General features: G+C 50.7%; 1 protein-coding gene across 1 annotated transcript in view; it reads right to left on the reverse strand.

The window, feature by feature from the left end:
• Positions 1-17,784: 17,784 nt before the first annotated feature.
• LOC142071811 (class I histocompatibility antigen, F10 alpha chain-like) overlaps positions 17,785-25,645 on the reverse strand; it is a 129,301-nt gene continuing 121,440 nt past the window's right edge. Inside the window, exons 4-7 of the mRNA XM_075127362.1 lie at positions 24,700-24,798; positions 24,250-24,282; positions 20,916-20,957; positions 17,785-20,346 (exon numbers count right to left, since the gene is read on the reverse strand). Of these exons, the coding sequence (XP_074983463.1) occupies positions 20,342-20,346; positions 20,916-20,957; positions 24,250-24,282; positions 24,700-24,798 (179 nt within the window). The 3' untranslated portion in view covers positions 17,785-20,341. The remainder of the gene's footprint in view (positions 20,347-20,915; positions 20,958-24,249; positions 24,283-24,699; positions 24,799-25,645) is intronic.

Raw genomic sequence — 25,645 nt, forward strand, 5'->3', positions numbered from 1 at the left:
GGGGCAAGACCCTGTTAACTGAGCCGCCCCAGGGCTGAGGGATTCTCCGTGTCTGAATTCGGCAGAGGGTGTGGCCCTAGAGTCTGTGCTGGAGGGGGCCTGCAGGGTCTGGCTCAGCAAGGCAGAGTCAAGGGGTGCCCAGGCTGGCAGAAGGGTTAGGCTCCGTGGTAGCTCAGGAATCAAGTGACAGTCCCAAGGGGGGCTCTACAAGTGAACCCGCCACACCCCCCTTCCCCTCCCACCACCACCCCAGATGGTCCCAGCCCTGCCGTTCCTCTTTCCATGGGCCCAATGGAAGATGAATGTGGCCAGCCAACAGGAGCGGGAAGTTGCCAGACTCTTCCAGGTTGGGAAGCGAGGGGAGGGGAAGGGAAGGGACTGGGAACTAAAACTGCCGGGCAGAGAGACCAGTAAATTTTGGAGGGTCCCGATCCAGTCCCCCAGCTTCTAGCCCACCCCCGCTCCCAGGGGACCTCTCCCTGTGCTCCAGCTCACACCCACTCAGCTTCCAGGGCCCCCCCCGTGCCTCTAGGTCCCAGCCCACCCAACTCCCAGGAGGCCCCTCTCTGTGCCCCCAGAGCCAGGGGGACTCCTCCCTATACCCAGAGCTCCCAGCCCCCGGCCATGTCCACACAGCTCCCAGGAGGCCCCTTCCCTCTGCCCCACAGGTCCAAGCCTCCCAGTTCTCAGCCTCCTGCTGCAATTCTCCCAGTTTTCAGGGTCCCCTGCTGCAGGCCACACTCTGACCCGACAGGTCCCCATGCTCCCCAGCTCTCAGGGGCTCCCCCTTTTTCTTACTCAGCCCAAAGGGACAGGCTAGTGCAGGGGGTTGGGGAGATTTCGGGAGTCAACCTTCCACCATCACCACCCACCCTAGCTCCCTCCATTGCGCTGGAGCGTGTTAACCCCCCCTCCCCCAATCACCCCCTGCTCTGGGCCGGGGGAGGGGCACTTGACCATTGGTGATGCTCAGCATTGGGGTGGGAGAAATCTGCCCTTCTGGAGCCCGCATGTCACTGCCCCCTCCCGGTATCCCCACACCAGTGTGAGTCTATCTAGCCACGTCCGGTTCCTTCCCCCCCGTTCTGGGGCTCTCAGGTCACCATGCGCCCCGGCCAACACAGCCCTCTGGTGCCCTCCTGTCACAGCGCCCCCCTTGGGCTGCGACCCTCTGGGCTCTGGCAGAGGAGCTGGATGCGCGGCTGAGTGGGAGAGGTTGGGAGGTGCAGGAGAGGGACACCTGCCCCAGAGCCCCCTCGCCCTGTCGGAGCGTGGCCGAACGCCTGCTCCATCGTCTTGGCTGTCCTGCTCAGCGACCAGACGAGGGGTCCCTGGGGCACTGGCTGGGGGAGTCAACGTGACCGCTGTGGGGTTTCCCCTAGGGCCCGTCACCGTGGCATCCAGACGTGAGTCACTGCGGGGCAAGACCGGCCCTCCGGGTGGGTGCCGTGGTCAGGGACGTGCTGTGGTTAAGAGGCAAGAAGCAGGGTGGGCCTGGAGTGCGAGGTCACAGAAGGGAGTTGGGGGCAATGGGGGGGTAGAGGCAGGGTGGGCTGGGGGGAGAAGGGGAGCCTTGGCAGGCATCTGCAGACGGGGGTGCCAAAATACAGGTTTGCCCAGGGTGCTGTTTTCCCTAAGGATGTCCCTGCACGTGGCCAGCGCCAGGCGGGAGCTCCCCACATGCGAGAGGCTCAGGCGTGTAGCTAACCAGTGCAGTGTGCAGCTGGATCGACAGCTGGGGACGCGTGTGCTGCTCCAGAGGGGTGCTGCTCAGCGGGGGCGTGAAGGTTCTCCATGCACAGGAACTTCCTGATGGCTTTGCCTGTCTGAGGCTCCTGAGTGGCATTGTGGGACTCATGTGCCTAATCCTTGCCCCCGGCACCAGCTCTTACAGCTTATCAAAGGCCTGGGCTATTTCTTCATGGTGCTGCAAGGCCTGGTTGGTCGACCTGGCAAGGTCACCGGTATTCACGTGGGGTGGCCTGGACAGGTCGGTGGTGACAGGGGCTTCTGCTTTGTTTTCTGCAATGAAGATGGGAACCTTTGCTCCCAAGGCGAGTGTGGACACTCAGGTGTTTGTGGTTCCTTCTGTGGTTCTGAGAGACCCACCTCACCCTCTGCTTCCCTGGCGCAGGAACCTTTCCCTGGAGAGGAGCCAGCAGCTCTGGACTATACGCTGGGGAGCTGCAGATGGACAGCTCTGTGCCAGGTGCTTCGGGGAGATCCACGCTGGTGGGTGGGTGGCGGACGGGGAGAGATTTTCTGGAACAGGCAGAGAAGATGCCACTGTGTAACCCCCGAAACAGGAAAGGAAATAGGGGCGTGAAGGTGCCGTGAATCCACCAAGGTGGAAGGGTGGGAAATGAATGTGCTGTAAGCAAAGAAAGGACTGAAATATGTTGCAGTTTTGATTTTATTAGGAATTGATGCTCTGGAGAACGTTACATATTGATGGAAATATTCCAGACTGACTTTTTTTTAGTAGAGTTGGACACTTAAAAAATAAATAACACCAATTGATTGAAAAAAATTAACAAATAACAGAGTGCAGAAAGAGCCAGATTAACTCTCCTGTGGGCTATTAGATGTTGTGGGGCTCCTGGAGGCTTGGAGTAGAAGAGCAGGCTCAGGGCCAGGGCAGGGGATTGGAGTGTGGGAGGGGGTGCAGCTCCAGCGGGTGGGGTGGGCTCCGGGATGGGGCCAGGGACGGGACGGGGGTTAAGGTGCAGCAGGAGGTTTGGCGTGCGGTATCTGGGAGGGAGTTTGGGTGTTCTCGTATTGGAGGATTTTACCTTGAGGTGTGTTCCAGAGAGGCAGGGAAGGGTCTTGTTCAGAAAGGCAATGGGTAAACCAGGAAGATTGGTAGCATTGCTATTTAGGAAGATGGTGCCCCCAGAGCTGGTGCAGGAGTGGAGGGGAAACACCCCCTGTCCTGCCAGCCGTTGCCGTGTGTGTCATGCCAAAATACAGCGCTGTCCGCCCCTTAGAGAAGAGAATTGAACACCCGAAGCACAAACAACACTGCCAAATTAATGGACTTTTGCAATATTTGGTCTGAACCCATGAGGTTAACAATGTCACCACAAATGCCTTATCTCTATGCATCATGAAATGTCTCTGTAGCCTCCTCTGGGCTAGTTGCCTCCCATGAGAGTGATTGCTTGAAGCTGTAAAGGGAGCTAAAGGCTCAGGGCACAGATCACCCTGTGAGCCAAAGGACTTTCTCTGTTGCTTTTCCTCTTTCCCTAGCTGCTGTTACAATAAACATGCCGGCTCTGCCCTGTGCTGGAGGTTTAACCCGCAAGGTGCTGCCCCCTTGCCCAGCGGAAGGAGGTCTGTTGTTCATGGGAGACGGCAGATCCGTGCCCAACTCCCTTCTTTGCCAAGCTGATCCAGCTCATTCCTCCATCAGTCCCACGACACTGAACACAGTTAATGGCAGCTGGGGGCCCTGCAGATGCATGTGGACTTGAAATCTCCGGCACCCACCACACGAACAACGGCCCTGTCCCTTAGTCCCGCCGTGTGTCTGTGTATTATGGCACCCAGCGGCTATTGCCAGCCCCCGGCACCACATCATGAGCGCCAGGAGATGGACAAAGGTGACGGGCAGCAACTTGGGAGAGGCAGACCCCGCTCTGTGAGGATTTGCTGTCTGAAGTCCAGGAGACGGGGATGGGTGGGTGGGATGTAGCAAATGCTGACAGCAGAGCAAAAGGGAGGATCTAGGTGCCAATATCTGCTACTGGTAGCAAATGGTGCCAGGGAGCAGTCTTGGGACGAGCCTCGTAGGAGCCCATCCCTCGTGCTGCTCAGCAGATCAGAGGTTGAACTTCCTGGGTCAGAGGCCACCCCTGCTGCCTTTATTGCCCTGGTTTTCAACCCATTTCCCATTGTGGTCTGTATACAGTATTACCTGTATGGCCCGGGGATGTCACATGGGTTGCCGTCGTGTGTAGACTGGGCCACAAGCAGCCCACGGGCTGCGGGTTGAGAACTTCTGCTTTAATGTGATCCAGGAACCGGGCTGAGCCGCTGCTGCTCCCCCGTGGGGTGTGAGCAGGGAGCGCCCTTCCCTAGCGCCCCTCTGTGCCCGGCCGGGGGGAGGTTCTCCGGGCGGGGGCTGGAACCAGCCCCTCGGGCAGCCCCAGGCTCTGCCAACACCAGCTCCTGAGCTGCAGACTCCAGGTGAGTGGAGAGACGTTTGGGAAAGAGCTGGGGCTGGGCAGGAAAGTGACTCTGCACCAATGGCCCCTCCTCACCTCAGCTCTGCTCCCTGGCAGGGGTCTGCCAGTCCCAAAGCTGCTGCCCTCCCTGACACCCCCAGGCTCTTACCCAACCCCTCCTTCCTGGACAGGAGAGTCTGCTGTGCCAGATTTTTAATCAGGGATGTGGGGAACCCAGGATATCTGCAGCGTGACAAGGTGAAGAAGAGAGGATGTGGGAGGGATGGCCCTGAGTTGGGGAGCTGTGGGGTTATGGGAGAGCCAGGAAGTAACCAAGGAGGTGATGTCGTCATCATGAACAGATTGGATTCTGAACAGGAGGCCACAAGACAACAAACACATTTTACAGGCCACTATCCTCTGATCCCACTGAGGAGTACCAAAAGAGACTACACCATCTGCTCAAGAAACTCCCTAAAGATACACAGGAACAAATCCACACAGACACACCCCTAGAGCCCCGACCAGGGGTATTCTATCCGCTTCCCAAGATCCATAAACCTGGAAATCCTGGACGCCCCATCATCTCAGGCATCGGCACCCTGACAGCAGGATTGTCTGGCTATGTAGACTCCCTCCTCAGGCCCTACGCTACCAGCACTCCCAGCTACCTTCGAGACACCACTGACTTCCTGAGGAAACTACAATCCATCGGTGATCTTCCTGAAAACACCATCCTGGCCACTATGGATGTAGAAGCCTCCACACCATCATTCCACACAAAGATGGACGAGAAGCCGTCAGGAACAGTATCTCCGCTAATGTCACGGCAAGCCTGGTGGCTGAACTTTGTGACTTTGTCGTCACCCATAACTATTTCACATTTGGGGACGATTTGTCCCTTCAAATCAGCGGCACTGCTATGGGTACCCGCATGGCCCCACAGGATGCCAACATTTTTATGGCTGACTTAGAACAACGCTTCCTCATCTCTCGTCCCCTAACGCCCCTAATCTACTTGCGCTACGTTGATGATGTCATCATATGGACCCACAGGAAGGAGGCCCTTGAAAAATTCCCCTGGGACTTCAACAATTTCCATCCCACCATCAACCTCAGCCTGGACCAATCCACACAAGAGATCCACTTCCTGGACACTACCATGCAAACAAGTGATGGACACATAAACACCACCCTTGTTACTAGAAACTTACTGACCGCTATGCTTACCTACATGCCTCCGGCTTTCATCCAGAACACAGAGCACGATCCATCATCCACAACCAAACCCTAAGATACAACCACATTTGCTCCAATCCCTCAGACAGGGACAGACACCTTCAGGATCTCTTTCAAGCATACTTAAAACTACAATACCTACCTGGGGAAGTGAGGAAACAGATTGACAGAGCCAGATAGGTACCCAGAAATCACCTACTACAGGACAGGCCCAACAAGGAAAATAACAGAACGCCACGAGCCATCACCTTCAGCCTCCAGCTAAAACCTCTCCCAGTGCGTCATCAAGGATCTACAACCTATCCTGGAAGACAATCCCTCACTCTCAAAAACCTTGGCCAGTCCTCGCTTACAGACAGCCCCACAACTTGAGGCAAATACTCACCAGCAACTACACACCACACCACAGAAACACCAATCCAAGAACCATCCCCTGCAATAAACCCCGTTGCCAACTCTGTCCCTATATCTACTCAAGTGACATCATCACAGGACCTAACCACATCAGCCACACCATCAGGGGCTCATTCACCTGATGTCATATATGCCATCATGTGCCAGCAATGCCCCTCTGCCACGTACATTGGCCAAACCGGACAGTCTCTATGCAAAAGAATAAATGGAGACAAATCTGACATCAAGAATGGGAACTTTCACAAACCGGTGGGAGAGCACTTCAAACTCCCTGGACACTCAGTGACAAACTTGAAAGTTGCCATTCTTAAAAAAAACCCTTCAAAACCAGACTTCTGTGTGAAACTGCTGAGCTGGAATACATTGGCAAGTTTGATTGTATCGCACTCGGCCTGAATAAAGACTGGGAATGGCTGGCTCACTACAAAAGATTTTCTCCCTTTTCTGGTATTCACAGCTTCTCATCAACAGTTAGTAATGGGCCACATCCCCCCTGATTGTATTGGCCTCTGCACAGTAATGCTTCACACCCATCTCTGTAAGCATATATTTATTCCCCTGCCAAACTCCAGCTTGCGTTTCTGTATCCAAAGAAGTGGGCTGAAGCCCACAAAAACTTATGCTCTAATAAATGTGTTAGTCTTTAAGGTGCCGCAAGGATCCTCATTGTTTTTCCAGGAAGTAAAGTTATTATTTATATTATATAGCTAATATTATATCATTAATATATAGAATCATAGAATCATAGCTCTGGAAGGAACCTCGAGAGGTCATCAAGTCCAGTCCCCTGCACTCATGGCAGGTCCAGCACCATCTATAACATCCCCGACAGGCGTTTGTCTAACCTGCTCTTAAAAATCTCCAATGATGGAGATTCCACAACCTCCCTAGGCAATTTATTCCAGTGCTTCACCACCCTGACAGTTAGGGAATTTTTCCTAATGTCCAACCTAAACCTCCCTTGCTGCAATTTAAGCCCATTGCTTCTTGTCTTATCATCAGAGGTTAAGGAGAATAATTTTTTCCCTCCTCCTTGTAACAACCTTTTATGCACTTGAAAACTGTTCTCATGTCCCCTCTCAGTCTTCTCTTTTTCAGACTAAACCAACCCAATTCTTTCAATCTTCCCTCACAGCTCATGTTTTCTAGACCTTTAATCATTTTTGTCACTGTTCTCTGGACCATTTCCAATTTGTCCACATCTTTCCTGCAATGTGGTGCCCCGAACTGGACACGATGCTCCAGTTGAGGGCTAATCCGCACAGGGTAGAGTGGAAGAATTACTTCCCGTGTCTTGCTTATGACACTCCTACTAATACAGCCCAGAATGACGTTCCCTTTTTTTGCAACAGTGTCACGCTGCTGACTCATATTTAGCTTGTGGTCCACTATGACCCCTAGATCCCTTTCCGCAGCATTCCTTCCTAGGCCGTCATTTCCCATTCTGTATGTGTGTGGCTGATTGTTCCTTCCTAAGAGGAGTCCTTTGTATTTGTCCTTATTGAATTTCATCCTGTTTACCACTGACCATTTCTCCAGTTTGTCCAGATCATTTTAAATTTTCATCCTATCCTCGAAATCATAGAAATGATTAATATCACGGAATAAATGCCAACAGCCAGTGTTCCATATTGGGGATATGTGCAAATGTAAACCAGATTGACTGTGTAATGTTACACTCCATATTATTTATGGAAATATGCTTATGATATGGATCTGGCATAACTGAGATGTACTTTATGCAGAATGGCTCATGGAAGATATCATTGAAAAGGTTACGATTTGTTGAATGTGATTATCCAGTTTGTGTGACTGTATCATTTCTGTATCTGAAGTTAGAAATATTGACCATGTATCTGTATTTCCAATGGTTTACTTTGGGTGTCACCCACAACTAGACCTGCAGGTACAACAGTGACAAGCCAGACAGGCTGATGGCCCATTAGCAAAGACAATGGACTGTGAAGGGCTTAGTCTTCCTGTGGATGCTCCAGACAGCTTGAGAGTAATGGCTGCCACAGCCCTGCAGAGACCTGGGTCCGAGTCACCTGGTACTGGACCCTCCCCCCGCTTTTGAATGCCAGTGTTTTTCCACTGGAAGACAAAAGGTTCCCACCATACACAAGAGCTATATAAGGCAGGGGAGTGACATCCTCGTGGTTTTCCTGTGCCTCCCCACCCAAAGAGACACTGAAAAGCACCTGGAAGCAAGAACTGAACTGGGGGGAGAAGGGTTGAGCCCAGGCTGGAAGGGCATCTAGCTTGTGAGCAATAATACCTGAAATCTCAGGCTGCAGACAGATGCTGCTGGCTTTCAAGACTTTCTGTAATCTGCCTGTGACAATATTTAGGTTGATCAGGTATTTTGAGATACTAGGGAATTAGATTCAATATCTTTTCTCTGTCATGATTCTGAAGTGAACATTTTGATATTTTTTCTGATAAGTGCCTGTATAAAAAAAGGAAGTAGAAAGCTAATCAGAAAAGAAATATATTGTAGTTAATGCATCTGGATTCTGAATGTCTGCGGATTAATCCCCCGACCCTGTGGAGTAGGTACAAGAAATGGGGTCATGGATTTCACATTCTTAGTCCAGGGCTTTGTAGAGGAGACATGTATCATAAAGGAGACTACAGACCCATGATAGTGGCAGTGTGTAACTCTACGGGGAACAGTCAGCACCTCGGTCATCTAGATAACCCGTCTAGATCTAGGAATGCATGGTACCTGTAGGGAATAAACAGCAGAGCCCTCCTAGACCCTGTAATTTAAAAGAAACATGTCAAGAGACTTTCCTGAAGGTCCCGTCTCACCCCAGGAAGGCCCATTTTTGCATTCTTCTACTCTGCAGATGAATGATTCTGAGAAACTCAGACCCATGTTATTCCTCCTCGTGCAAAGCAAGAAACTCACAAGTAAACCATCATCCCCACTCAGCCTAGGTCAGGACATTGCATTTCAAACCTAGTGGAGACCATTATTGCTCCTGAATGTATCCATTTTATTAAATAATTTACTGCCCAGTCTAAATGAAAAGTCACAGAGAATAAGATAATAAAATTGTAGCTGCATGGCAGCAAAAGTCTCTTCTCTTCTCTATCGGTGCTCATACCATGTTCCTCCCCACAGTATCTGATCACCTTTCAGTCGTGTGATAAGCAACCTTCTGTCACATTTAATCCTTTCTGGGGGAGAAGCGTGTGCAGTGGAAGAGTTCTGCTATGTTTGTTGCGATAAGTGAACGTGTTGATAGGTATTTATACTAGAGAAAGCAAAGTCCAAGCACTAGGAGTAAATGATGGTCAGGTTGGTGATGATCCTTAGTTCCTGGGGGAGTTCATTGCACCACCTGAGCCCGGCCACAAAGACAGTTCTCTCTCCTGCACAAATAAACATTACAGTCATTGTGGCCTGTTTCATGGTGCTTGAGTTGCAATGCAAGTTGCTGTCTGTGGTCTTCATCACAGAGCTTTAGGGAGTTTTCATATAACCTCGGCTGAGGCCATGGAGCACCCAGGAGACAAGGACCAAGATCTTGAACATAATTTGACATTCGGTGGGCAGGCCATGCAGGGAGTGGAGGACAGGCGTGATATGCTCACAGGAGCTTGTGTTGCAGAGGAGATGCACTGCAGTGTTCTGTAGTAGCTGAAGGTCCCCCGGCATTGATGGTTTCATGGCCAGGCAGATCACATTGCTGCAACCCCGCTGAGGGGTGACAAAGCTGTAAGTAACTGAGGCCAGATGTTTGTCTGCCAGAAAGGAACAGTGTCTCCAAGCCAAGGGGAGATGATAGAGACCATTACTTGTGAATGCTGCTATGTCGGAGCTTAGTGTTAGCAAGTGCTCCTTGACTATGGCCTGAACTGACAAATTGTGTTGATGGAGGAGTCGATCAGAGGACAGTCAGAGGTTCTTGAAAAATCATAAACAAATCCCATCACAATGTGGGAATCTTATCTCAGCCTCTTGCCCTACACGACTCTGTTCCAGGAATGTGATTTATTCTCTACTTTATAACCATTGCATATCCTCATTAAACAGCCACTCCAGCCTGGCCTGATGCTCTGAGGTTCATGGTAAATGGCAAAGATGATATTCACTTGGCGAATCCCTAGTCAGGGCACTTTTAGGATTTCTTGCCTGTGTGCAGAAAGAATAGCAAATATGTCAGGCGACCAGATTGACTTAACAGGAAGGCCAAAGCATAGTTGGAGTTGCAAATAGCAAGGGATGTGAAGGGGAACAGGAAGGGCTTCTACAGGTATGTTAGCAAGCAGAAGGTCAGGGAAAGTGTGGGACCCTTACTGAATGGGGAGGCAACCTAGTGAGAAATGATGTGAAAAAAGCTGAAGTACTGAATGCTTTTTTTGCCTCGGTCTTCACAGACAAGGTCAGCTCCCAGACTGCTGCACTGGGAGCACAGTGTGGGGAGGAGGTAAGCAGCCCTCTGTGGTGAAAGAACAGGTTAAGGACTATTTAGAAAAGCTGGACATGCACAAGCCAATGGGGCCAGATGCAATGCATCCGAAAGTGCTAAAGGAGTTGGTTGATGTGATTGCAGAGCCATTGGCCATTATCTTTGAAAACTCGTGGCGATTGGGGGAGGTCCTGGACGACTGGAAAAAGGCAAATATAGTGCCCATCTTTTTAAAGGGAAGAAGGAGAATAGGGGGAACTACAGACTGGTCAGCCTCACCTCAGTCCCTGGAAAAATCATGGAGCAGGTCCTCAAGAACTCCATTTTGAAGCACTTGGACGAGAGGAAGCTGATCAGGAACAGTCAACATGGATTCACCAAGAGCAAATCATGCCTGACCAACCTGATTGCTTTCTAGGATGAGATAACTGGCTCTGTGGATATGGGGAAAGCGGTGAATGTGATATACCTTGACTTTTGCAAAGCTTTTGATACGGTCTCCGACTGTATTCTTGCCAACAATATAAAAAGTATGGGTAGGATGAATGGACTATAAGGTGGACAGAAAGCTGGGTAGATTATCGGGCTCAATGTGTAGTGATCAATGGCTCGATGTGTAGTTGGCAGCCGGTATCAAGTGAGTGACCCAGGGGCTGGTCCTGGGGCTGGTTTTGTTCAACATTTTCATTAATGATCTGTCTGGATGTTGGGTTGCATTGCACCCTCAGCAAGTTTGTGGATGACACTGAACTGGGGGGAGAGGTAGATATGCTGGAGGGTAGGGATAGGGTCCACAGTGACCTAGGCACATTGGAGGTTTGGGCTGAAAGAAATCTGATGAGCTTCAACAAGGAAAAGTGCAGAGTCCTGTACTTAGGATGGAAGAATCCCATGCACTGCTACAGGCTTGGGACCGACTGGCTAAGCAGCAGTTCTGCAGAAAAGACCTGGGGATTACAGTGGACGAGAAGCTGGAGATGAGTCCGCAGTGCGCCCTTGTTGCCAAGAAGGCCAACAGCATATTGGGCTGAATTAGTAGGAGCATTGCCAGCAGATGGAGGGAAATTATTATTCTCCTCTATTCAGCACTGGTGAGGCCACATCTGAAGTATTGTGCCCAGTTTTTGGGGACCCCACTACAGAAAGGATGTGGGTAAATTGGAGAGAGTCCAGCAAATGCCAACGGAGATAACTAGGGGGCTGGGGCACATGACTTATGAAGAGAGGCTGAGGGAACTGGGGTTATTTAGTCTGCAGAAGAGAAGAGTGAGGGGGGATTTGAGAGCAGCCTTCAACTACCTGAAGGGGGGTTCCAAAGAGGATGGAGCTCGGCTCTTCTCAGTGGTGGCAGAAGACAGAACAAGGAGCAATGGTCTCAAGTTGCAGGGGGGGAGATCTAGGTTCACTAGGAGGGTGGTGAAGCACTGGAATGGGTTACCTTGGGAGGTGGTGGAATCTCCCTCCTTAGAGGTTTTTAAGGTGCGGCTTGACAAAGCCCTGTTTGGGATGATTTAGTTGGTGTTGGTCCTGCTTTGAGCAGGGGGTTGGACTTGATGCCCTCCTGAGGTCTCTTCCAACCCTGATATTCTATGATTCTGATGTTTAATCAGGTGTGAGCTATAATGAATTTTGTTACCACAGTTCAGGGAGGCATTTACAGGGTTTCTCTCCTGTGTGTTTTCTCTGATGTGCAATAAGGTCTGAGCTCTTCCTGAAGCTTTTCCAAATATCACAGCATTTGAGGGGCTTCTCTCCAGTGTCACCCTCCAATGCCTATTAAAGCTGTCACTGCAGCTTTTCCCACACTCAGGGCATCTTTAAGGTTTCTCTCCCGTGTGTTTTCTCTTATGTGTGAGAAGGTTTGAACTGTACTGGAAGCTTTCTCCACAGGGTTGTTCTCCCGTGTGGATTCTCTGATGTACAACAAGCTGTGAGTGCCGGGCAAAGCTCGTCCCATACTGGGGGATTTGTAGGGCTTCAGTCCTCTGTGGATTCCCTGATGGTTAATGAGGGCGGTGCTGCGAGAGAAGCGTTTCCCACAGGCAGGGCATCCACAGGGTCTCCCTCCGGTGTGCTGTCTCTGATGTGAAAGAAGCTGGGAGCTCCGACCGAAGCTTTCCCTGCACTCGGCACATCGATAGCGTTTTTCTCCCGTGTGGATTGTCTGCTGTGCGGAGTAATATGGGCTGAAGTCCCAGCAAAGCTTTTCCCACAGTCACCAAGCACACTGGATCTGTCTCCAGTGGGGATTCTTTGGTTTTTCCAACCCCTCTGCTCCGGTGAGTGGATTCACCCTGTCTCTGCCCCGGCTGTTTCCCTGTTGCCCTGTGTTGTGGGCTGAGTCTTCCAAGTTCTTCCCATCCCTGGTCTCCAGCAAACGTTCCCTTTGGCTCTTCCCAAACTGTCCTGTGCGGTTCCACTTCCTCAGGACTCCCAGTGACAGAGTGATTTCATACAGATGCCTTCACTTCCCCTCTAGGTCATGGGTTTGCTTTCTGCTTTGTGGTTTGTTTGTTTGTTTGTTTACCAGTGTAACCCCCAAGGAGATGACCTGAGGCTCTGCCTGCTCCGGGAGGGGCACTGTCCCTGGCAGGGAGGGGGAGCCAAGGCAGACTCAGAGAGGCCCTTCCCAGGAAGCTCAGGAAAGGGGAGAAGCCATTTTTGGAGTCAGTCTGGAGCCAGGCAGGGCAAGGGCAGGCCTGGCTGTGTGGGGTGCTGGGGAGTCCCAAGCCCGCATGCAGGGTTCCCCCAAGAACTGGCCTCTAGTTGACAGCAAGATCCCTCCGCTGGGCTTTTCCCTCTCCACTGATGACTCCCAGTTTGTAGAGTTTTGCTGGGAAACTTCCCCAGCCAGGCTGAGTTCGCCCCCAGCTCCCTAGGGGAGACCAGTCACCACAGGGCCAGCTCTGCTCCGGCTGCTAGTCCAGGGCTGGCCTGCCGGGAGTGTGCCTGGACGCTGGGCTAGGAGACAACAGTTTGGAGTTTAGTCCAGTTCTGTAATCTGCACCTTGAGCCCTGCACGCACCCCTGTGTGGTGAGTTGAAATCCCGGGACAAAGCCACCTGATTCCTGCCTGAAGAGGCTCCCTGCCAGCAGAGATCAGCCCCTCTGCTGTGACCAAGGGGTTCAGAGTCATTTCTGAACCTGAGGATCATTCATGGAGTTTGTGAGTGCACCATCTTTTAGTTCGTCAGTCCGGGAATTTGTTTTGGGGACCCCCTACTCCCTGAACTGTGTCCTCAGGACAGAGAGTATGGGTTTCGGGATTTTATCACCGGCTGCATAGTAAACCTGTGGAGGGCCTGACCACCTCCTCCCACTTGTGAGTCCTTTGGGCTGTACTGAGCCCAGTCAGCCACCCTGCTAAACCACTGCAGGGAAGATATCGTGGGCATAGGTCATCAAGGGCCCCAACAAAGCACACGTACCAATGGGACACTGATCTTACATTGGCTACATCAGGTCACGTGACTGGGGAAAGTCACGGGTATTGTCAGCATGGGCACGAAGAATAGTGTTTCACCCTGTTATATTTGTCTCCGGTTTATATAATTACTGTGTTGAGTATATTCTATGTATTTGTGTGATTTCTTGGGAGTCTCCAACTTTCTGGCAGGTAAGTGGGGGTTACCCTGGGGTTGGCATTTTCCTCCCAAGCCGCTCTGGGGACCCTGCCAGGAAGGAGTGAGGGTGGAGGAGGCATCGCCAAATACATTCACAGGGAAACACAAAGAAGATACACCCTGCTGGATGGGTGGCGGGATCCAGAAGAACCCAGACCTGTCCATCAAAACCTGTAAGCAGACTGGCGTAAAAGAAGGTGACCGGGTGGAGAGGGGGCGTGACACGAATACAAGAAACACTAGATGGAGACAGACAGAGGAGCCCAAGGAAGCAATGAGACAACACTGGTCAGCACGATAAGCTGTGATGACAGGACACCAGCACCCTCACCATCGTCAGGTTTTTTGCAGACACCTTGGAGGGATTTGAAGGAGGCTAATAAGGACTCTGGAGTTCCACTCCCTACGGCTAAAGTATGATACTTGACACCCTGCGAGGTCCTGCATTTAGCCGCATGGAGTGGAAATCCATCAACCTCATGAAGAGACTTGCGCAAGTGCAGCCTTGTTATCCCTAGCCTGATTCTTGCTTCATATTTACACCCGCCTCTGGAAATTTCCACTCCGTGCCTCCGACGACGGGGGTATTCGCCCATGAAAGCTCATGCTCCAGGACGTCTGTTAGACTACGAGGTGCCACAGGACTCTTGGCCGCTTTTAAGTGGTTACTAACATGTCAACTTTGCACCTTTCCCCAGATTCAAAGCTGTTAAGAACAGAAGGCCCCATTCTGATCAGCTCACCTGGCCTTTGAGAAAGGCTAGATTAGGAAAGTGAGACACGAGGGGACATTTTAAGGAATGATTGGTTGTGAACCCTATATTTAGCCAATTTTCCCCCAGAAAATTCAGCTGCCCTGTGAGTGCTGTTGGGCCGGAGCTGGAGTCTCTGTGTGAGGATCACACTGCGGGAGAGGCAGGTCAGTCCTGCTCTTTGTGCATTTTCCAGCACAGGCTGGGGACAGAACCAGGACTCAGGACCCCGGAGACAGGAGCTGGAGGACAGGTCTGCCAGGAGGTCGCTGCTGCCCTCTGCTGGCTCCAGGACGCGTCACACACCCCTCCCCGCACTCCAGATCCCTCTGCCCACAGAACTGTCCTTTATCCTGTGTTTACCATCGGGGCCATGGGCATGAACCAGGGTCCCGCTGCGCTCGGCGCTGTACAAACACAGAACAGACTATCCCTGGTTTCTTCGTCAGGCGCTATTAAACTGTCTTAGTTGCATTACAGTTTGACCAGCATTGGCTGTGATTATGAAGGCAAAAGCCGTGTTATAATGGGGGCTGGGAGGCAGGAATTATGGGGGGAGCTGGTCAAATCCTGGAATTTCTATTTTAGGGGGAATTTTAACATATTGAAATTTGCTTTTGATCCAATTCAGAATGAAAACAAATATTTCTGAAACTGCCAATTAGAGAGAATTAAAAAAATCATAATTTTAGAAAATATAACAATTTTGAAATTTCATTTAGTTATTTTAGAAGATTATTTTTACATGGTTTCTTGTATTTAATGGCTACTACGGACATATCAGAACAGACTATGTAAAACATTCTCTTTTATAAAATCATTAAGGGCAGCTGCTACTTAGGTACCAGTAAAAACATTTTAACTTTCTAGATCAATGGGTCTCAAACTGTGGTTTGGGACCCCAAAGTGGGCTGCGAACCCATTTTAGTGGGGTCACCAGGCTGGCTTAGACATGCCTGAGGGCTTCGGTGAATGGACTCAGGTTACAGGACCCCTGCCTGGGGCTGAAGCAGTGGGGACCCAGAGCAGTGGGGCTCAGGCAGGCTTGGACTTCGGCCCCCCCTCCTGGGGACATGTCGTAGTTTTTGTTGTCAGAAAGGGGTCATGGTGCAGTGAAGTTGGAGAACTCCTGTTCTAGATCAAACATCCCCTGTCAGCCGCTCCCTCACCCAGAGCCCCTGGCTGCCTGACACCGGCACAGTCGTCCTCACGGCCACAACAGAGTGAAACCACCGGATCACAGCAGCTGCAAGAGCTGAGAGGAGGCAGCCCCAGCTCCTGGGAGACCGCAGGGGGGTATGGATGAGCCTGGAGTGGGCTCCGGGGTGGGGGATATGGACAGGGAGCTCCCCAACCAACACCAGGCCCCCCCATCCCCACACCAACTAGTGCAAATCGCTGTCCACGCAGCTCAGACGCTAATCATCTCTTAAAGGAAGATTTGAGGGGGATTTTTGACCTTTCAACTCTGGAGAAATAGGGGTAGTAAGGGTACAAGGCCCTGCCCAGAGTGAGCTGTTTGATGCCAGCTCACGCCCTGCGATGGGCCAGGAATCAGCTCCCTTTTGGGTGAAGGTGCCTGGCTCAGAGGCATCTTTAAGCCCAGCCACCCATGAGCAGAGGGGAAGGCTATAAAGTTTGCACTGGCTGCTCCTGTGCTCTCTGCCACCAGGAGAGATGAACCCTGGGCACCAAGCACCCAAATTCCCCAGGGAGGAGCCACCAGCACGTCCCCGTTACACTGTGGTACGATCCAGTCTCACCCCGGAGGTGAGAGTTAAACCCAGCAAGCCCTGCAGGCTGCATGGGACAGGCAGAGGGGCTTGGCCCAGTCTGTGGGGGTCCCTTGAGGGGTCTCCAGGCCATCTGTGCCTCTCACCTGCCGCCCTCCCCAGCCTGCGGTGGGTCCAGGCAGCCCCAGGACGGGGGAAGGAACAAGGCAGCTCCCCTGCTGTGCTCCTGAGCGCAGGGAGGAATGCCAGGGGCAGCTGCAGCATCACTCCCCGGGACAGACCCAGGAACGTCACAGAGCGACTGGACCGGGAGGGAGGACGGACCCGCTGCCCTGGCGTGTCTGCAAGGCTCTGACTGGGCGCCCGCGGGAGTTTGAGTTAAAAGTTGCTTCTGCTGATAAGCAGAAATTATAAGGTTTTGCTGTTGCTCGAGAAATTGCTTTAGCCCATGAGGGGTTATGATTGGTGAGACGTCTAGTCATGCTTTGAGTAAAACACTTGGCGAAGAAGGTATTGTAAGAAGAACTCTCATTTTAACTCGATCCGGAGGGTGAGAAAACAAGCTCATTGGAACGTAACTCGGGGATTCGGCTCAAGACCAGAATGGCTCGGATTTTTAACCCTTGCATGACCAGACTGCGGAGAAGCCAGAGCCCCAGATGACACAACGCTGACTGGCCATTAGGAGAGGTCTGTCTGCTTTATTGGGAGTGGTGAGCATTAGATGCTCGGTGAGTGCATTCTGCTGATCAGCTGCTGATTGCTAACAAATACATGTACATGTTTAAGAATATTCACAGTGTCATAAAGGCTCTTTCACTGGAAAAAGGTCCTGTTAACCCGTAGAGGGTCACTGTACCCCGAGGGGGAGGAGAGAGCTGTAAACTGTGAGGGCAAAAGAGGTGGTCTTAAGTGGGGTTCCCCAGGGATCTGTTCTGGCTCTAGCGTTTAACATCGTTATTAATGACCTGGATGTAGGTTCAGAGAGCAGACTGATCAATGCTGCAGATGACACAAAGCTGCGGGGTGGGGGGAAGGAGGTTGCCAGCACTTTGGAGGATACAGCTAAAATTCAGAGGGACTTGGATAAACTGGAGAACTGGGCAACAGACGACAAAATGAAATTCAACAAAGGCCAGTGTGAGGTGCGCCACGTAGGGAAGGAAAACCAGATGCACAAATACAGAATGAGGCAAACTGGCTCGGCAGCAGCGGTGCTGAGAAGATCTGGGAGTGGTGGTGGGTGGGTGTTTGTTCGTGGAAAGGCTTGAATCATAAAAGATGAAGAGTTCAGGTGTACTAAGTGTTTCTTTCAAACTCTGATACTGATGGTAAATAAACCACAAACGGCTGAAAAAGTTTTGAATCTGTTTCTCTCTCTCTGTGCAGATACGCCTACAATAACTGTATTTGACAAAACTCACACAAAACTTAAACCTGTTGCCTGAAAGTATTTTTAATGCTAATAGTTGCATCTATTTGACATTTTTCTAAACACTTTCTCAACGGTTCAGATAAATTACATCTTTCTTGGAGACAAGTATCGGGGGGAGCCGTGTTAGCCTGTATCCCCAAAAACAACGAGGAGTCCGATGGCACCTTAAAGACTGTTGCCAGCACCCAGTGCCCAGAGGCCAAACAACAGCAGGGGTTCGTTACACGGTGTGCGTCACTCAATAATCACAACGGGGTGGAGAAGCAGAAAAGTTTATTTGCAGCTGCAAACAAAGTGTAGGGAGAATAGAATCTCAAATCCTGCACCCAGAGCAGGTCATTACACACACTTTTATATTCCTTAATGCTACTGCACTACACATCAGCCAATTAAAACTTTACACAAATACTCTGCCTTCCTTATCTGGGTTACAACAATGTTTACTTCCTGCAACCGCTAACAAGCATTCCTAGCAACTTAAACAACCAGCACGTCCTGCCTGGCCTTGTAGTTCTCTCTCCTATTATCTTTAACTTGGCGTCAGCAAACCTTACACTATAAGGCATTATCTGCGGCTGCAACATTGTTTTAAGAGCAAAAGAGCTTACTCAAACCAGCCAGGCCTAAATTCTATTAAGGGGCGTTGAGAAGAAGCCCTTCGGCCTTCAGCAGGGAGACTTCCTCGACCCTTATTGCCTTCCATCCCCTCGACTTAACTAGTGGCCATGCCCTGGGGTCTCCAAGAAGACTAACCGATTTATTTGGGCATAAGCTTTCGTGGGCCCATGAAAGCTTATGCCCAAACAAATCGGTTAGTCTTTAAGGTGCCACCAGACTCCTCATTATCTTTCTTGGAGGTTATTTTCAGGCTATACTATGGCTTGATTTTATTTTTCATTTAATGCACTAAGAATATAAACAATATAGGCCCTGGGCACATTTCACAGCACTGCAGGCGGTCGTTGAACAGGGCACTTGTGGTGTGAAAAATGTTTCTCTTGAGTCTGGACCGTGGCTATATCGTGACCAAGAAATTTGGACCTTGACAAAAAATAATTATCTACCCCGGCATTAAGGGCTGCTCTGAAGAGGACGGTGATCAAGTGTTCTCCAGGTGCACTGACAGTAGGAGACGGGGGATTTAGGTTAGACATTAGGAAAACTCTCTAGCTCTAAGGACAGTTCAGTGTGGGACAGGTTGTCACAGACTCACAGGCCAGTGCCCTCTTGGCTCCGTATGGGAACCGGCCTTTCAGAGTATTGAGCCTACATGAGGTCACACTCTTTGCTCAGGGTTTAAGCTGTAGGCTTCTCCTCCGCCTCCCAGTACCGCCCGTCTGAGCCTCCAGCATGCCTGCCTCTCTTGAGCCTGCAGCGATTCTCAGCCAGCGCAGCACAGAAGGGTTTATTGTACATCTGGAGCAGATTACAAGACCTTCTCAGGGGCGTTCATCAGGGTCTGTCCCCATCCAGGTGGGCTCAGGCCGCTCTTTGTTCCCAGACCAGAAGTGAATCCTCCTTTCTGCGGCCCACCCCATATCACCTCCAAGGCCCCACTTCCATCTGTCTTCCTTCCCGGGCAAACAGGTCTCCAGGTGACTCTCTCTTCAACTCTTTGTTCTCTCCGCTGCCCATAACTGGCTGGCTCCAAGTTGGGATGGGCCTTCAAGTCATCAGTCGCTAAGTTACAAAGTGCCCAGGCCATGGTCTGGGGTCCAGGCTGCTAGACTGGGTCACACTTGGTCCTCTACAACAGCAGACACCCCACCTCCCACCTGGGTTAGACATGCAGCACACGGGGGAAACTGAGGCACACAGTATACATACGCAACGTTAGGAAAATACCCCACTTCGTCACACAGGTTGCCTAGAGAGGATGTGGAATCCCCGTCGTTGGAGGTTTTTAAGGACAGGTTGGACAAACACCTGTCAGGGATGGTCTAGGTTAACTTGGTGCTGCCTGAGATCGGGGCTGGACTTGATGATCTATTGAGGGCCCTTCTAGCCCAGCATTTCTATGGCTCTATGAATGGTGAAAAGGACATTAGAGGCACTTACAAACTAAACGCAGACACTTATTCCTGTCCAACAGACGTCCTCAGCTGATGATGGCAACAGCGCGACCAGCTGCGAGTAGACCCGGCCATTTACCGTGTTATAATCATGAAATTCGACAGAAAAAAAAGCCGTCCCCACCACAGATGCACAAGCAGTTACTGCTGACAGACCTAGCTCACCGCACCGCGCAGCCAGAGGACGGCGTGCCCACACTGAATGGGGCAAACACTGAACTCTGACTAACAGAGTTTTTATCCATTAAAATGTTGGAAATTATTTTGTGCAAATAAAACATTATTACAGAAAACTATGACACCTGAAAAGCAAAACATGGTTCAGTGAGCAGAGAGACGAGGCCAGAAATCCCACACGGGACCCTCCAATTGCCAGAGAAAAGCTAGGGAGGGGTTGACTGGTTCTTGTAGGGAGACAGAGCAGAGCTCATCCGTCTTTCTCTCGGGGGTCCCCTCAGGCCGTGGCACGGACTCCACCAGGCTCAGTTAAGCTGCAGAAGTTAAACACAGGCAACGTCTGTCAAAGGGAACCTGCCATCATGTTTTGCAATGACAGTGCAGGCTGCGGTCGGGGCGGTCGCCCTAGTGGCTGCAGGGTTCAGTGGATAAAATCTCTAACCCCGCTGACAAAGCTTGTAGCTCCAGGGTCAGAGACCCGGGTTCCTGGAGCCCGAAGGGCTGGGCTCTGTCCCTGCTGCTTCCTCCCTGCAGTGCACTGGAGACTGTTCTCTGAAGCAGCTGGAGTTATCCTTGCAAAAGCTGAGCTCAGCCCACGCTGTACCAGCAGCCACAGAGAAATCCCTCTCACTAGCATCTTTCACACCTAAAGTCATCGCAGCGAAAACAAGGGGGATTTGGCTGCAAACCTGTTCCTGCACCCCCAGTGTGAATAAAAGGGAAATAAGAGATCCCAAACTCCCCTGTTCTGCTCCTTGGGGCTGGTTTGCTAGAGGGGACGGGCCAGGGAGACTCAGGGTCCAATGACTTGGACTGGGTCTCTCTCTCTCCAGAGGCCTCAGTGAGAGCAGTGAACCCCTAGGCTAGAGCCCCCCTCACTTACCCTTGGCAGATAGGTCAGAGCCACTAGATCCTTGGTCGTTTGCTGTGCAGAGGCGGAGGAGAAGAGAGAGTATATTAGCGTCTCTCACAAGGCAGGGTTTCAGCGTAGTTAGTAGATACGGGGACTCCTATCCAAAGGGAACAGTCATCACCTCACTCTTCCCGAGCAGTGAGCTGGTTGGTGCACAGATCAGTCTACAGGGCAGCTGCCCAGGATTTCCATTATTCACGTGCGAAAAACGTCACCATTGTAGGGGGACAGCACTGCTCTGTGCTCTTCATGCCTCGTCAGAACGGGAGCCCAGACTACTCAACATTCAACGGCGGGCAAAGCAGGAGATGCTGGGCTAAGGATACTCCTGCTAAACAACCTCAACTCTGCCTCCTTTGGTCTGTGCCCAGAGGGGTCCCTCACGCAGACCACAGATGTTACCCTCCCCCCGCCAATGAACAGCAATTCCCGCCTTAATCAATGGCGCTGCACCGAACAATGTGGACGGTATGAAGAGGAATGCAGATTTGGGGCGGTGCTGGGCACACAGACAAGGTCAAGTTTGGTTTGGCATGGTGCTGGTCTACTTCCTGTTCCTATTCCCAGACCCACTGGGGCAGAGTTTGAGTTGCGTGGGAAGCATCATAATTAAGACCTTACCAAATTCACGGTCGGTTTTGGTCAATTTCAGTCACAGGATGTAAAAAATTGTCATTTTCATCATTTCAGCTATTTAAATCTGAAATTTCACAGTGTTGTACCTGTAGGGTCCTGACCAAAAAGGGGCTGGGGGGAGGGGGGCAGCAAGGTTATTGTCGATGGGTCACGGCATTGCCACCCTTACGTTTAGGGTGCTGCTGGGGGGGCACTGCCTTCAGGGCTGGGTGCCTGGCCAGCAGCCACCGTTCTCTGGCTCCCCAGCTCTGAAGGCAGCACGGAAGTAAGGGTGGCAATACTGTGATCCCCTCCAATAACCTTGCAAACCCCCTCCGCCCCCCACAACCCTCTTCTGGGTCTGGACCCCCAGTTAGAGAAATGCTGGTCTCCCCGGTGAAATCTCTATAGATTTCATGGTCTGTGATGCATTTTTTATGGCTGTGAATTTGGCCATAATATCTCTGCATATCCTGGTTTGCAAACCTTTGACTTCTGGGAATTAAACACTCCCATTCTGAAAGGACACAGGGAGCCCAGGGCAGGGCTGAGCACCTGCCACCTTAACTCCCCATTAACAAAGCTCTTGCATGTGAATTTCTGTTGTTCTGGAGTAACGAGGAGGAGGGAGGGAGGCACGACTGAGGGCCAGCTGCAGGAGGTAGGGTGGTGCTCTGCGGAGGTTTTGTTGGCACTTCTCAAACCCCCTCCGTTACCTGCTGGGGGACCCCTGAGAGCATAGAGAGAGAGCTGGATGACTACACCCTAGCAGGGCCCGGCAGATCTGTGCACTTTATACTGGCTCTTCATACCAGACATTAGAGGGCCTCAGATGCAGTCAATAACGTATGTAAATATTTCCCATAATTTTTAGTCTTGGTTCTGTTGATAAAGCTAATTACAGGAGACAACTGAGGAGGGGATTTGAACTTGTTGTAATCGAGGCGACAGAGTGGTGCTGATCTGAAGTCAGTGGAAAGACTCCCATTGGCTTCAACAGGCTTTGGATCAGGCCCAGATTTCACAAGCACCAAACCAACTTTCAGGTAAGTCAAAAGTGTAACATTAAAAGCAGGTCAGACACCTTCAGGGTCACACTCAGCCACACACAGCACAGCTCTAGGGGGATAATAATTCAGCCCAAAACCACCGTATACATTCCTGACTATCGCCTTGTCTACACTACTAAAATTGGGACCCATGCCCGCAAGCCATGCAGTTCCACCAGAGAGAGCAGGGGTGGAGCAATTGAGGAGATGGGGTTCAGGTGTTTTTAACCCTTGTATCATCTAGGACTTCCTCGGAGCAAGGTTAGAGAACATGTGTCTACAGCCACTCTACACTACTGAAGAAGACCTCTGCTGGGAAAACAACACAGCAGGGCACAGATTATCCAACAAATTCTTGGAATGTATTGGAGACAATTTTTCTTTCAGAATGTGGAGAAAGCTATTAGGGGAGAGGCTGTTCTAGATTTGGCTTTGACAAATAGTGAGGAACTGGTTGAGAATTTGAAAGTGGAAGGAAGCTTGGGTGAATGTGATCATGAAATGACAGAATTCATGATTCTAAAGAATGGTAGGAGGGAAAACAACACAATAAAATAATGGATTTCAAGAAGGCAGACTTTAGCAGCTCCCTGAGTTTACTAAGGTAAGATCCCATGGGAAGCAAGTCTAAGGGGAAAAACAATTCCGGAGAGTTGAAAAGTTCTCAAGGAGACATTATCAAGAGCACAAGTGCAAATTATCCCACTGCACAGGAAAGAAATGAAGGATGGCAAGAGACCACACTGGCTTAACCAGGAGATCTTCAATGATCTAAAAATCAAAAGAGTGTCCTACACAAAGTGGAAGCTAGATCAAACTACAAAGGAAAACTGTAAACAAATAACACAAGTATGTAGGGGGAAAATTGGAAAGGCCAAGGTGCAAAACGAGATCAAACTAGCTAGAGACATAAAGGGTAACAAGAAAACATTCTACAAATACACTAGAAGCAAGAGGAAGATCAAGGACAAGGTAGGCCCATTAGTCAATGAGGAAGGAAAGACAATAACAGAATATGTGAAAATGGGAAAAGGGCTAAATGACTTTTTTGTTTCAGTTTTCACCCAAACGTGTCATAGCGATTGGATGTCTGACATAGTGAACACCAGTGAAATTGAGGTAGAATCTGAGGCTAAAATAGGGAAAGAACAAGTTAAAAATTATTTAGACAAGTTAGAGGTCTTCAAGTCACCAAGGCCTGATGAAAAGTATCCTAGAATAGTCAAGGAACTGACAGAGGAGATATCTGAGTCAATAGCTCTGAAAAGTCATGGAAGATGGGAGAGAGGACTGGAAGAGGTGGTTAAGCACTGGAATAAATTGCCTAGAGAGGTTGTGGAATCTCCCTCATTGGAGGGTTTTAAGAGCAGGTTACTCAGGGATGGTCTAGATAATACCTAGTCCTGCCATGAGTGCAGGGAACAGGACGAGGTGTCCTCTTGAGGTCCCTTCCAGTCCTACGATTCTATGGTACTAGAGCAATAGTTGGAGATTTCCCTAAAATCCTCAGTGTAGACAAGGCCTATGAGTGGGAGCGAGGATCTCCTGTCAGTGCTTCCAGGCTAAAATCCACAAGCAAATACTGATGGCTGTTCAGAGATGGCCACTTGAAAAGAGGCGATGGGTCTCTTGTCACTTACCCTGAGCTACAGCATAGCCGTCTCCCTTCTTCCCTGCAGAGAGAAGGCAAATTTCAGTGAATGCAGCTCCCAAGGCAGGAACCGACTCCGATCTGTGTCCACAGCTCAGAAACCAGGCCCCTGGCCCAGCACAGCCCCCTGGAGCTCAGTAATGGACTCAAGGTCCCAGGCGCTCACAATTGGCAGGAGAGAAAGACACAATGAGACTGTTTCCAAAGACCTCGGCGCACTGGGTGCTGAGCTCTTTGGAAAACCTAGCCCCATCTAAACTGTAACCCACACCCAGTTTCTGGGTCTGGCCTTCCAGCAGCTCCCATTGGGGGTCATTAGCTCAGTCCCGCAATGGGGCAGTTACACCGGACTGACACAGGCTCCTGTACTGCTGTTGCCCTTAGGCGGGTGTGCAGGGCCCGGCAAGTCCAGAGAATCCCCCCATCCCAGGCTCTTTACCTGGGCGTTTCTTTTTCCAGACGACTACTCCGATTATAGCACCACCCAGGACAACTGCAGTGATAACTCCAGCCACAGTGGGAATCAGATTATTTGGTTCTGAAATGGAATGGAAAGAATGATCAATGGGGAAAAATCCCCCTCCCCCCACCTCTAAAATCCCCCTTTCATCCCACTGCAGGGATCCGTCAGTCAGCTCCCCAAGTTAGGGCTGAGTCCTGCAACCCTCCACCCCTTCCACTGCAGCCACCATGCATTGCACCCCACCATAGGAAGTCCTGGACACAGTCTCTACCACTTCAAGTCATAATAAATATTTAGCACTTAAACTCGAAGACTTTTATAACATTAACCAATCCTCAGAACTGTGGGAGAGCATGGATGTCAGTATCATCCCTACACGGGAAAGGGGGGAGACTTGCTGAAGATCACACAGTGAGGCAGTGCAAGAGCCAGGAATCGACCCCAGGAATCCTGGCTCTCAGCCCCTCCTGCTCTAACCCCCCTAACCCCAACTCCCCTTCCAGAGACAGAACCCAGGAGTCCTGGCTCCCAGCCCCTAACCCCCCTTGACAACGCTGACTTTTATGACTAATGGAACAGTCCCACTGTGGGAATCTGGTGCCAAACTGGAAACTGACCTCAAAGCTCTGGATTTCCCTGCCATGAATGGAGTTACAGACACAATGCGTGTTTTTTGAGGGGGCAGGAAGTGAAGAGGGGAGGATAGAAATATTAATACTGTTTTTGGTTTATATAAACCTGTTAAACCCCACGTTCTGTATACACTTTCAGTTTCATTAATCAGCTTCTCCTGTTGTCTGAAAGAGCCACATGATAATACAGCAAAAAGAAAAATATTTCGAAGAGAATAAGGAAATGTGGGTTATGACACAAAAATTGGCAAGGGACGTGGGAGCAGGATCGTGATGTGAAACCGTCTGCT

Source organism: Caretta caretta, chromosome 4, assembly GCF_965140235.1.
Source record: "Caretta caretta isolate rCarCar2 chromosome 4, rCarCar1.hap1, whole genome shotgun sequence".
In the NCBI taxonomy this organism is placed as follows: domain Eukaryota; kingdom Metazoa; phylum Chordata; order Testudines; family Cheloniidae; genus Caretta; species Caretta caretta.